At 41.9% G+C, this 13,888-nt stretch overlaps 1 protein-coding gene across 2 annotated transcripts in view; it reads right to left on the reverse strand.

Annotated features, from left to right (window-relative positions):
• The window catches only part of ZAR1 (zygote arrest 1), a 240,311-nt gene that overhangs the window by 94,865 nt on the left and 131,558 nt on the right, over positions 1 to 13,888 (reverse strand). The window contains exon 4 of one of the 2 annotated variants that reach the window (XM_085642137.1): positions 11,690 to 11,915. The exons of the other annotated variant lie outside the window; for it this stretch is intronic. Within the exon in view, the coding sequence (XP_085498263.1) occupies positions 11,772 to 11,915 (144 nt within the window). The 3' untranslated portion in view covers positions 11,690 to 11,771. Of the gene's footprint in view, positions 1 to 11,689; positions 11,916 to 13,888 lie in introns of those variants that run through there. 2 annotated transcript variants of the gene reach the window in all.

Consider the following 13,888-nt stretch of genomic DNA (forward strand, 5'->3'; position numbering starts at 1 on the left):
TGACACACAGACAGCTGCTGATGAGTAGCGACCGTTTCTGGCACGCGCGCAATGGGGAACCCCCAACACATCCGGTGCTGCACGCGGTGCTGCGTATGGGAGCAGGCAGCCACCTCATAACCTGGCTTTATAAAGCGATCCAAGAGCTCACGGACACCACCCTGGACAAACTACGGGAGACGTGGGAAGACGACGCAGGCAGGGTATTCCATGATGCGGAGTGGCGCAAAGCCCTGGAGTCACCGAAAAAAGTGTCCAGGAACGCGCGCTTTAAAAATATTCAATTTAATATCCTACATCGGGCGTACCTCACCCCAGCCAAACTCCACCGGTTTTACCCCGATACACAATTCGAATGTCCCCGCTGCCACCAGGTAGACGCCGACTTCAAACATATGTTTTGGGTCTGCCCAACCATACAACGTTTCTGGGGCGGAATACACCAAGCCATTCAAGCCACGACCGAACTCCAGTCCACCCCCACGTGGGAGGAATGTGCACTGGGGATCGCCCCGAAGAGGAAATCCGCGAAGGTACAGCGGAAATTCACCTCCTTGGCCCTTCTCCTCGCGAAACATCGCAATGCACTGGAGAGCCCCAGAAGGGCCATCTGGCCCGGCATGGGTGGGCGCGGTACTCAAGTGGGGAGCAGCGGAGGAGGAACTGCTGCGAGAAGAGGAGGCGAAGGGCGCCCGCAAACATCCGATATCCATGGAGTGGGCACAACTCCTCATCCTGTTTAAGCAGGCAGCCATACCGGAGGACACCCCAGCCATGACACAACCCACCCCCCGCGCCCCGGCGATCCCCCCCCGACCGCCCCGGATCGACGGAGGACACAAACAACCCATAGGGAAGACAACATACCCAGCGACGAAGGCGTGTGCGGGCCTAGCCCCCCCGGCCAGGCGTTAAGTGGCAACCCGACCACCCACCCCCTCCCCCCCTCCCTCCCCCTGGGGAGCCTTAAAGCACACCACATACACCTACCACCAACCCGTACATACTCTGTCATAGGAGCACCTCGTCCGCCGGCCTCGCGTCCCCCTCCCCCCTTCCACACTCCACTCCCTTCCTCCCATACCATACCCAGTTTACGGGCCCCCCCCCACCTGCCCCGGGGCCCTTCCCAAGCCACCTCACAGGCGGTGATAGCCCCAGTTGGCAGTTTACTTATCGCTGTTCTAGTTACATGACATGATGGGGAATTTGAGGCAGGAGGGGACGCTACATAGACCAAGATGGGAAGATAAAGGTACCCCTGATCGAGACGGAAGACATAGACACGACCAGGGCGTTAGACAGGGGGGCCAGATGGAACCAGCACAGGGGAAGACAGGTCTCTCGGGCCATCAAAGAAGGCCCGACGGCTAATGGACTACAGCTTCCACACACTATGACTTTCTCAATGGCCCAGGATGTTATGGTACAGTGACTCAGGTTCATAACTGTGAATGTTTTTTATGATGTACTATATGCAAAACCCTAATAAATACATGTCAAAAAAAAAAAAAAAAAAAAAGGGCCATCTATATTCTTCGGCTAATCTCTTGTGCTTTCCAAACTCTGAAAAGATGGTTTATGTAGTGAAGCCATAGAATCAAGTTATTTACCCATGGTTGCTAGTCATCTGCGTAGGCCACTTGCTTCTTGCACAAGCCCACTAATAAAATTGCATAGCTGGGGGCGAAGCAGGTGCCCCTAGCTATCCCTTGCTTTTGCTAGAGATACTGACCTGCAAACAGAAATGTATCCCGTTTGAGGCAGTATTCCATAAGCTTTACTGCCTTTCGATTGTGTTCATAGTACTTAAGTGCCCTACTTCACAAAGTACTGCACAGCCTTTACTCCGGCGTTGTGGCAAGACTAGCGAAAGACTTGAGAAAATAATCTTCCCGAATAACGTCCTTGATCTTATGCAAGAAGTCCTTAGTGCCCCTATTGCATGAACTGGAGTCTGACAAATGGAAACAGCTAATAAACATACTCATTCGCAAGCAGACTGGATTTGAAGGAAATGTTGGGGTATCCTGGGGGCAACTAGAATGTTTGTGTACCTTGGGGATATGATCGAGGGTACATGGGGATAGTCACATTTTAGGAATTGTGATTCTATATATTTTTAAAGTCCCCTTGTCCATCCAATCACTAAGTAATTAATTAAATGCTTTAATGTTCATATAATAAATTTTCTGAATGGGTCCGTAGCTGCTATGGCCGGACAACTGCTGTAACGCTTCCTATTCATAATATTCCTTTAACAGAAGTACTATATTCCCCCCTCTGTCCGATTGTTTAAGGATTACATTGCTGTTACTCTTTAAAGTCAAAAGAGCTTGTCATTGTTCTTTGGTATTGTTACGCTTTTCACATGGTTTAAATTAGGTTGAATTTTACCAGTTACTTAGTCACAAGCTCCTGAAAAGTATCCAGGGAATCATGAGGGGTTTGTGGAATGACTCTAAACTTAGGCCTCGAGTGGCTTTGTTAAAATGTAAAATCTTATTTTCATTTTTATTAAGCAATGCTTCATCCATTCTCACCCCTGCCCTACTTTCAGCCTGGCTCTATCTCTGTCATCACAACTGCATAAACATTTGGTAACAAATCCAAATTGAGACATTGTAGGCTGTGTAAACATGCAGTCTCAGCTTGCTCGAAGGTTTTCAGCCAATAGTTAATCCTTAAGTAAAGTCTACTCAGAATAGCACATTTTGTTGTTCAGTCTTAAAACGTAGAAATTGCCCAAGACAACGAGGCTGTCAGATTCTTGCCTTAGCTCATTTGTGTGTTCTTTCTAAATTTCCATTTACCTCTGGGCGTTCCTCGTTTGTGATCTTCCCTATACAAACCCATGTACCCATTGTTCAAGTGTGCTCCTTCCTGGAGTGTAACTCCATGGTGCTCGTTGGATGGAGACCCATTCGGAATGCTTAATAAATTACCTATGGTTTGTACTTTGCTCCACTATTGATTACTCCTTACTTGATAAGGACCCGTGGCAAGAGTGGTGACCCTGCACCAAGCAGATTAAAATTAATCTGTTCCACAAATTGGCGCCCGAACGAGAGGCCCCATCAAAGGCCTACAGTTGAACTGGGGGAGGAGATCAGGTCGGTAAGACGAACTTCGCTGAGGAGCACACCACCTGATGAGATTAGTGTTGCTCGTGGACCAAGGTGATTTTTCAGCTCTCCAACTTTGATCTTCCTGGCGGCTGCTGGCCTTGACTGGGACCTTCGGACTGTCATTTTTGGATGAGGGAGGATCGACAGGTGGGAGGCGAAGACTACGCATGAGGTAAATCTGTATTGAACCGGTTCATTTGTTTAGGATTTGTTTGGTATTTGCTTGACTTGATATTCGTCTTGACTTGGTATTTGTTTGGCAATCCGTTCGGAATTGGTACTCCGTTCGGAATCTGTTTGGAATTTTGAAACCTAGGATCTGTTTGTTATTTTGAAACTTACACTCTGTTTTGGTACTTGCTATTTGTTTTTGCTAACATTTTTTCTTACAGGTAATGTGAGAATATTTTTTATTTCTCTCCGTTTATAAGTTTTTTAAAATCTTATATAACAAGACTGTGATTAGCACTCTTTGGAAGTTTTGTTGTTGCTACTGCGATAAGCAGAGCATTTTGGAAGCAAGTTAGCCGGCGCCACCAGAAGGTAAGCCGAATTTTGAGATGTACATCAAATATGGTATTTGTCCCATCATGTATAATGAATGCATTGTGGAACAAATATACAAAAGGGGATCCCCAGTTAGAATGGCCATTAGAGGGAACCATGGACCCTCACAAACTCAAGTATTTAGAGAAACTATTGTTTTTAAAGAAAGTTAGGCAAGCTATGTTTGACAGTTTGCGTATATGGAAGAAAGAAGTGAAGGCGCGGCAGCTCAAGGCAGAGAAGGTACAAAGGAAACAGGAAAGGAAATCAGTATCAGAAGTATAAGGAATTGAAGGATAAGAAAGTTAAGGAGAAAAAGGAATGTTTAGATAGAGAGCTAAGGAATATATAGTTAGACCAACTGTAGCAGTTCAGGTCCACCAAGAAGATGTGGATTCAGATATTGATGGGTTGTTGATAGAACAACCCCCACCCCCATATGTACCTTTAACACTCTTCCCCCCTGGACCCCTAAATATTGCACCCCCCCCCCTTGTACCCCCGGCTCCCCCTCCTTTGCCAGCGGTTGTCCAGCTCCCTATTTTCCAACCAGTACATTCCTTACCCCCTCCAACCCAGGCTACTGCACACCCATCCCAAGCCTCTGCGCCTCCACCTCAGGCCACTGCATTTAAATGACTAATGATTCTGTGCTTCCTGCATCTGTTGAGACCCCTCGAGTTCTTCGCTCTACTGTACCTCAGTTTCGTCAGGACGCGATAAGATGGATGGTATTAAATTGGTTGAGTAATCTAGAAATGGAGGTAGGAGAAATGATAGATCAAATACAGGATTTCTCTGGTTCAATGGGAGATTATTACAGGACAGAATGGCCCAGATGATGTTAAAGTTATTAATCGACATAGGGGCCTTCTCTGTAAGTAGAGTTAATGCTGCCAAAGCAACAATGATTGGATTCCGGAATGAACTCTTCCTCTCCCCGAATAAGATCTGAGCGAAGCTGCGCCACAGTTCATTCCTGAAAAAAAATGCAGATAATGATGACCGCAATGGTCTCAATGCTAGAGCCCATTTTTTATACAATTGAATATGTATGCCCTGGAAAAGGATGGATGTACTTACTTTAAAAGCCTCCTTACCAGACACAAGGAAACATCCTAGGGAATTTTGTGATGTACAGGCAGCCATTGATTCTTGTATCATGCTCTTAGCAGATACTGATATGTTTTTTTGGGTATGATCCTGCCGCCAGATATGTGGCGACTTACCCGGAAACAGGATCATGCTGTTTATTTGGGAGGAGATTGGGCTGCCATGATAACAGCCGATAGGGATAGGAAACCTGGTCAGAAACCTAGTCAGCTTATACTGGATCTTCCTGGTAACATACTTAATTATATAAAAATGATGGTTCCAGCCAGGAAAATAGATTGGGCACTCCTTACTGCTTGTAACCAAAAACAAAAACAGGGAGAGGCCGTCCCGGATTTCTTTACTCGCTTTGAGGAAGTTTCCTCTAATGTATGTAATAGCCCTATTATTTCTGCCCTTAAAAGGGGGGATGAAATACAGGATAAAAGTTGATCAATTTGTGATTGATTTGAGAGAACAGTAACAAGATAGAAGTCCCTCAATATCTGGTTGTTTCTCAGGTAAAGTTAATACACCTGTGGGATTTTCTGGCATCCCCGTTCAAAGCCCTATTTCACAAGAACTGAATGTTAGTATAAGGGTCTCCAATATTTTCTGTAACAAAAGTTACTAGTAATGTAAAAGGAGCACCCCATCCAAGAGCATTGATCACATTGGTGCATTAGGCAGGGTTTTCAGCAGTAATGGAAAAGGAAAAAAAAAAAAAAGCGGCTTTGACAATTTGAACTGAAATATTACATGGGTACTAGATACAAACCATAGCTCTTCCACCAAGGTATAAAAATGAGTAATAAATATCTCCAACTGAAATAATAGCTTTAAACACATTTTCAAAATGTCACCCATTTTCTCTGTAGGCATCAGTTTATGAGTTGTGAAAATACATAAGAAAGGTCTTGAATGCCTGAGTTTTATTTTTTAAAATACAGGTTGGACCGTACACTGGTGAGCTGCTGGTAGTTTACAAGCTACTCATTGGAGACATAGCAATACAGCAGAAGGTTTGGAACAAGTTAGTGAATTTATTGCATCACTTGGCCTTCTTGGGACAAAGTATCTCTTTTCCAATTACAGTATTGTCAACAGAAGGTTACCTATTTAGGTCTCCTCCTGTCGAAGGGGGTGAGACGCTACACCAACATAGGATACAATTGGTGCAGAGTTTGCAGAAACCACCGACTCAATCTGATATCTGTGCGTTTATTACCAAATTTTTCACTAGTTACAAAACCCCTCCTTGCTTTAACATTAAAGCACGTATGCATGCTGCTTCCTTGGACTAATCGGTGTGAAGCTGTCTTTTTGTAACGGAAAAAAATGCTTTATGTAATGCTCCTGCTTCAGGTAAAACCTAAGTAACAAATGTTTGCATGTAAAATATGGTTGCAGCTTGGCACGGTCCCATGTAGGAAGGAATAGGTCATGTGCATATTTCTCCTCCACATTGGACCCCACTGCGATAAAGCAATCTGAAATGTATATTTAAGGTCACAATTTGACAGTTATGGTACCACATCTAGTGGATATCTAAAAAAAAAAAAAAAATTCAGACCCAGCACCTGACCAGTGCGATATTAACAGGGTACGAGTTGATACTTTTTGCTCCAAAACATCACTCTGAAATGCTGTAACATTTTGAATCCAGCCACTGTACTACCCCTTTCTGTGTCCCAACAAGATGAGAAGCATGATTGCATATTTATTACTGAGAAGGAGACTATGGGACGGGTAGACCTGACAGATACCCCTATATCTGACCCACTAGGGGAACTGTCCGTGGATGGTGTACGTTACAAACTACCTGATGGCTCTAGTACAGCGGCCTATATAGTTACTCCCTTGAAATCTGTGGTTGAGTTATGAAAAATACAACAAATGTCAGAGCAATCTGTGGAGCAGACAGCTTTGACTAGAGCCTGTAAAGTAAGTAAAGATTTGACTGTAAATATCAACATATATACACACACACACACCTTTGGAGTTGCCCCCCTCATTCAGATGACTTTGAAAAGAAAGAAAAAAAAGGTTTAATTTTATTTTGCATAGTGATAAGATGCAGCATGGGGAATGAATAGTAAAGATACTGGATACCTTGATGTTAAAAAAAAGTTGCTATTGTTAAATATTTTGTCCACAAGAAAATTATAGATGAGGTAATACAGGGAAATACTTTTGTCAATGAACCAGTTAAACAGCCTATTTAGAGTATAGTTTAATGTATATTGTAGGGACAGTTCGATGGACACCAGAAGTAACTGTTTAATCAGACTCTAGATTTCATTAGGGAAATACAGGAAGAAGCCACGGAGGAACAGAAGGAACAGTGTAAAAGATAAGGGTGTCAGGATGCGACAGGACGTTGGATAGATCTGTCAGGAAAGCAAAGATGAATGCTTCCAAATGGTTACGTGAATGTTATTGTTACCATGGCCCACAGCTCAGCCCATATCAGTGCTAAAGGAATAGTGGCCACGTCAGATCATGTATGGTTCAATATTCTGATTCCCAGGGTGGCAGAGTTCCATGTCAAGAGGTGCATGATGTGCCATACTTTTAGCACAGGAAAAGGTATCCAGTTTTAACAGGATATTTTGCACCTGGCCTGCCCTTTGAAGGTCTTGCAACCAGTTGAGATGGTGTGGGGAGGCCAGCAAATGTATAGGGTGTACCAAGATCAAGGACAATCTGACATTGAATTTACCATTCGTGTTGATTACTGTGTTGACTAAAAGATTTGCATTTGATCGATTCACAGGTGAAGGCCACTCTCTCTCCCCCAGTCTTAAAGGTCCAGGTCACAAGCTGAGGCCTAGATATGGTGTCTTTACCCAACAGTTTCAGAGGCCAGTGCAGGTTCTTTGCCACCCAGACTGCTGTTAAGTGCACAGGGCACAGACACCAGATCCATGCCAGTGATATGAAGAAAGCAAGCGCCACTCCCTTTGCCATATGATCAGTGGATATCAAGAGGAATACCAGATTCATCATGCCCGACCAAGATGAACAGATTCTGTTTGAGCATCCGGACATTGTTCAGCCCAGATACAAAATGCGGCCAAGGGCCAAAAAGAACTATAGACTTTACTGAAGAAACTATCTCTGGAGAGGTGGCAACCCATGCCGGTGGTCAAGACCGCCAACGTCCGGATGAGTACATAAGCTTGCAAGTGAGGCTTTGAAGCAAAAGACACTTGGGACTTCATGCTCTTTGATAGTGTAATGAGGTAATTTTAGGAGAATTGGGATTACATTGCTCTGTTTCTGGCTGATCATTACGCTACTCTTTGTTATCTTAGCAATCAAACAACAAATACTAAGGTAAGAGGAAGGAAGGTTAAGAAACATACAGGTTGGATAAAAAAAGATCAGTATAGGGAATAGTGTTAGGTGTTCTTCTGAAATAGGTATTTGTATATAGATTAGGTTGAAATGGGTAGAGTTGTCGATCCGTCATCAAGGCCCTTTGGGAAGGGGTTTTTGACCTAGGAGGAGGAATAGAAGTACTTGCCCCGAATGCCCCCACTAAAAGCGGACCATTTGGGATTAGAAAGAGAAAAATACGGATATTTGTATGTTTTCTATTGTTAGTATTGGGATTTTTGAGTCTATTTTGGAGACTTGAAACATTACCCTATTCATAGCCAAGTGCCCCCTACTTCTACCGCATCTGAACATCACTTCACCTTATCCTCTTAAGGATTCACACACTGTCAAATACATTAAACGCCCTTAAAGTTAATTGAGCCACACGAAAGCTTCACCAAAATAACTGCAGAAATACACCAGGAAAAAGGAACATGGATTTGGTCCGAATGGTTTTGAGGTATTGTTTCTGCTTGGGGCTGGAAATTATTAATGGGAATGGTCATTATAGGAGCAATCTTTCTCACTTGCTGTTGCTGCATTCAGCGTCTCCCCGTGATATGTACAGCTTATATAGCTACCTGTAACAGTATCAAGCCTTCCCCATTTAATGTTCATGAATTAAGTAGAGAAATGATGATGCATACTGAAATTGATTAATATTAATGTACACGATTAATAGGTGTACCTCTTAGAATGGATTCAGCACCGCTGAAAAGGAAAGGCTGTTAAATGTAAAATCTGATGTTCATTTTTTGAATAAGCTATGCTTCATCCATTCTCACCCATGCCCTACTTTCAGCCTGGCTCTAACCTGGTCATCACAACTGCATAAACATTAGGTAACGAATCCAAATTGAGACATTGTAGGCTGTGTAAACATGCAGAGTCAGCTTGCTCGAAGGTTTTCAGGCAATAGTTAATCCTCAAGTAAAGTCTACTCAGAATAGTACATTTTGTTGTTCAGTCTTAAAACGTAGAAATTGCACAAGACACCGAGGCTGTCAGATTCTTGCCTTAGCTCATTTGTGTGTTCTTTCCAAATTTACCTCTGGGCGTTCCTCGTTTGTGATCTTCCCTATAAAAACCCATGTACCCATTGTTCAGGTGTGCTCCTTCCTTGAGTAACTCCATGGTGCTCGTTGGATGAAGACCCATTCTGAATGCTTAATAAATTACCTATGGTTTGTACTTCGCTCCACTGTTGATTACTCCTTACTTGATAAAGACCCGTGGCAAGAATGGTGACCCTGCACCAAGTAGATTAAAATTAATCTGTTCCACAGCTTTTGCAACTGTTTTGTTGCAAGTCACTGATTTGGGTATTTGGAACTTAGGAAACGGGGAATACAGCTATTTGCCAAAATGCATCTATGTTAATGAAGGTGTCGACGGACTGAACTACACTTCAAGCACCCAGTGAGTGGCAGTCGCTTTTTGTCAGAGAAACATTTTTCTTCAACATAGTACATTTTAGTAACTTATCAAGGGGATAAATGTACGCAGGTTTATTCTGGCATACCTGCCATGAGAAGCAGAGAATTGGAAGCTGTATGATAACAGGTAATACAGGCATGGCGTTGTGGTGAGGCACAGCAAGCTAAAAGTTGTTCTACATGGACAGGGTGATTAATCTGAAAATGTACAACAACAAAAATACTCCACACAAATGCAAGTTTGCTATCCAGTAACAAAATTATGTAGTGGGTTATTTATTCCAAATCAAATTCCTCTTCAATTGCTCACACAGAATGGAGATGCCCTCATCATGTAGTGGTTTCATACAAGCTGATGCTCTACCAGCATGAATTCTGCAGAAAACCAACACCATGTAAAGTCTGGGTTGGTCAGGGTTTTGTATTTCCTCATGGTCAGAAAGGGAGATAAAGTTGCAACTCGTGTATCACTGGAATTTAACACGGTCTACACAGTGAATGAAAGTGGCAACTGCTCCAGTGTTAGGTCTCCCCAGTGATGTTTGGCTAATATGCTTTGCAAAAACTTTTGAATTTCAGATATTCCATGGTTTAACTAATTTTAATCCCAGAATAGAGTTGAGATATAACGGGCTGTAGGCTACAAAAACTAAACCTCTAAATAGCAATGGTAGCAGATCTTCGATTTTGTTTATGGAGGCACCTGGACAAATTCAGTCACGCAAGTACATTTACTTTGATGCTGGTCATGGGCTCTCCAGCCCACATTTAAAGATAAGAGAACAATTCAGGTAGTAACTTTGAAGATTAAGCATATAACGTGTACACTATGTAGTTAGCTTAGTTTCCAGTCATTTTACAGCCAGCTGGTTTATGGCATATAGGGATATTTATAACGACTGGATTACTGAACTTTAAATCCTGAAATACCATGAAAGCTATGGAACAGACAGATTCCTCATCATGCAAATAATATCAGCAAACAAGGTTGCATTGTGAAATTTAGCTCAGACTCCCAGGTCAACAGTGTTTTCTTTCATGCATTTTGGGCAGGAGCTTCCTAGAGCCGTTATGGACAACGGAAGAAAAACTGTACAAAGTGCTATTGGTTTATTCAGATTCTCACTATCAAATTTTCACCTGAAAAATGGCACAGCAAAGTTATGAAAGGTTTGAAATGTTTCCGCTAAAATGTATGCATTACAGTTATTATAATGCAAAGCACAAATAGATAGGTTTAAGAAGTTTCCATGGTAGAACTGGTGGCAGTCAAACCTCAATGTGTTTTGATGTGCAGAGCAAGCATTTTATGTTTTTTTATCTCTGGCTTGAATGCAATTTGTTATTGGAATAATGAACCTTCGACAGTAAGATCTCAAAAGCAGAAAAGTCTAAAACTTCAAGAGTTGGATGGTGAAAATTAAATATAAAAACGTAAATGTAAGGAAAAATCAAAAGGCAATGCTACACACTTTGCTGTACATTAACTGAGTCTTGTACCAAAATACAGTTCAATCCAGGGGCTCATTAAAATATTCAACTGCACGTTTAGCCTTCAAAAACCTTTTAAAGCTAGAATTAAAAAAACACTATTAAAGAATACATTTATAAATCTAATTGTGTAGCCTTCCAGACAAAATAGTAGAAGACCAATGATAATCAAGATTGAAATGCTTGATGTAGTAGTGCACATGCATCTACATCATAGCATGTGGCAGCAATGATGAAACTGCCAAAACAAATGTAAAAGCCATCTAGCCGAATGACACATTAAAGTAGGCTTTCATTAGGTTTAGAAAACAACTCTAAGGTAATGAAAACCAAGTTACCTTAAAACATCACGCATTTGTCTAGTATTAATTTGTAATTTGAGTTGTATGGCTTACAAAAATTGTAAGGTAGATTGTGGGAACACAAAACTCTGGCCATATACAAAACAAAACCTTTGCAAAAGTAGTTCTGCTATGCTGTGTGTGCATATCCAAGCTATTGGACTGTATAGGGATTAGGTAAAGTTAAGTTGTATAATATTTTACAATATCCCTACTAATGATGTATCAGAATCTCCAATGTGTGTCTTTATCAAACACAAAGAAACTAGACCACATTTTTCGATCATTTATTTGAATGTAATATATACATTTTTCAGTCATTCAAAACCAAACAAAAGTGCTCATCCATTTCACTAAATAATATATTTGAAACTAAAGGTACTGTCACAGGACAGGCGTTTGCCCTTGCATCTCCCACAGAGATCTTGTCGATGGGGCCTTTTTGGGTCCACATGGCGAAGCTTTACGGGACACGTGCACCTGGTCTGCTTGCAACTCTGAAAACAGCAAAACAAGCTTCTTATTCCAATACTGAAAACCACCAAGTACCACTATATTGCAAACTTAATGGCAATTCTGCATTTAGAACATTTGCTGCTTGCACATTTATTGTGCTTGGTTCACAGCAGTTAATTGCTATGAAGAGCTGCCACCGCACACAGTAAGTGAGCAAATAGACAACAGATTAAAAAACAAAACATTGCTAGCAAGGCTTTATTTTAATGTTCTTGGTCTGAACTGCAGGGCTAACATCTGGAGCGAAAACACACAGTTAAACAGTAGCAATCAGAAACTTACTGGCTTCAAAAACCTTCGCTCCTTAGACGTAATGGTGGGTGGAGTAGCATGAGCAAGCATCAGTGTAACCTACCAATCCCCTTCTATCTCAAACAATAAGGAAGCAAGTAAGTGACCTATCCTTCTGGAGGAAAAATATGGACCTTAAAGTTGAGGCACCTTTGTTAACTGCTGTTTAACGAATTTTTAAAGTTGCAAAAAACATTGTGTGCTTAGAAGTCTACCCTAAAGCAAGAAATCAGACTGAAAGCAGACATGAATAGTTTTTCTAAAAAAAAAATTAAAAAAAAAAAAAAATTTTTACATTTTAAACCAATATAGTTCTTTCATGAAGGTTCGACAAGTCCAAAAAGGACTGAACACCCTTTCATTTGTAGTTATCAATACCTTAAATACAACAATACAAGTCAATAAGACACCATGCCCTTCCAGGTTATAAGCTTTTAAAACCTAGGACAAATTGATCCAAATGTGCTGAGCCTACAAAGGATCCCCAGCGTTCCCAATGCTGCATGTACAATATTTTTACAAGGACTCTAATTCCCGGCCTAGCAGGTGTCTTTTGTACAGAAACTAAAACCGGTTCAATCCAACTGTTTCACTTGGCTAAAAACACTTCAACAATGACCAAGTAGTAGCAAGGAACCCTAAGGGTCCAAGACACTTCAACCAACCCCACTGCAGCAAAAACTTTAAATTAAGAGAAAAGTTCTTTGAGTTTTTTTTTTCTTTTTTAAATTCGGTCTTAAACAAAATCTTTCTGTAGAGCAACGCAGGTTGGTAATAAATGCGCAGAATTCCAGCAATATAGCCCGAACCTGCTGATTTGATCACACCTATTTAAATTCTTTCAAAATGTGGCCAATTAAACCAGGGTCCATGCAAAAAAAAAAAGGACTTTGCAAGGTCCTGGTTTTGCTCGTTGCAGGCGCTAGGCCCAGCCACATGAGCGGGGTACAGTTCATCTTTTAACATGGGGAACGTCTGGGGGTAGACGTTTTGTGAATTGCTCACACCTACAAGAAATTGCTCCTTATTCAAGTGTTTTTTTAATTTTTTTTTTAGATTTTAGCCAAAGTTTGAGGTTTACAGGGTCTCATGGGTAAGAAAAGGTCCTGGATCCATATGAGTCACACCACTCTGGACTTCCCTCTGTGTCTAGTTTACAGAAAGGTTTGAGTTTTGTAGATTTTCCCGATTGCCAGCTGACCTAGCGCTCCAATCTTGCAACTATTCAGCATGGCAAATAAGACTAGATTGGGATTTGCCCCCACTCTAATGACTTATGTAAAACCTACAAACCAAAGAACTAACTTCTACCCACTTGCCATAGGGCTGTGGATACATTAGTCCTTTGGGGAGCAGAAAGAAAGCCTGTAGGAGCTTTAGGGGCGAGCCAGATGGGCTGGCCTCATATCTTTTTAAAAATAAAAAATAAACCTTGGTATCCAGTGGGCTTCCGACACCAGGGAGAGCAGAGTGGAGGCCTACTTCTTCCCCACCTGGGGTTATACAGCTCTCCCCTTTTGAGGGCGGGGGTTTAACCCAATGTCTGGGTGGAGCGTCCTCATTTTTGTTTGCACCATTTCAAAATATCTGGTGCCTAGTGAAAGGGCCAGATTACAGGGTACAACAATATGGCGGGGGGGGCATGCCCTCTTTTTCATCCTAA

This window comes from Triturus cristatus, chromosome 2_2 (assembly GCF_964204655.1).
Source record: "Triturus cristatus chromosome 2_2, aTriCri1.1, whole genome shotgun sequence".
NCBI classification, from domain to species: domain Eukaryota; kingdom Metazoa; phylum Chordata; class Amphibia; order Caudata; family Salamandridae; genus Triturus; species Triturus cristatus.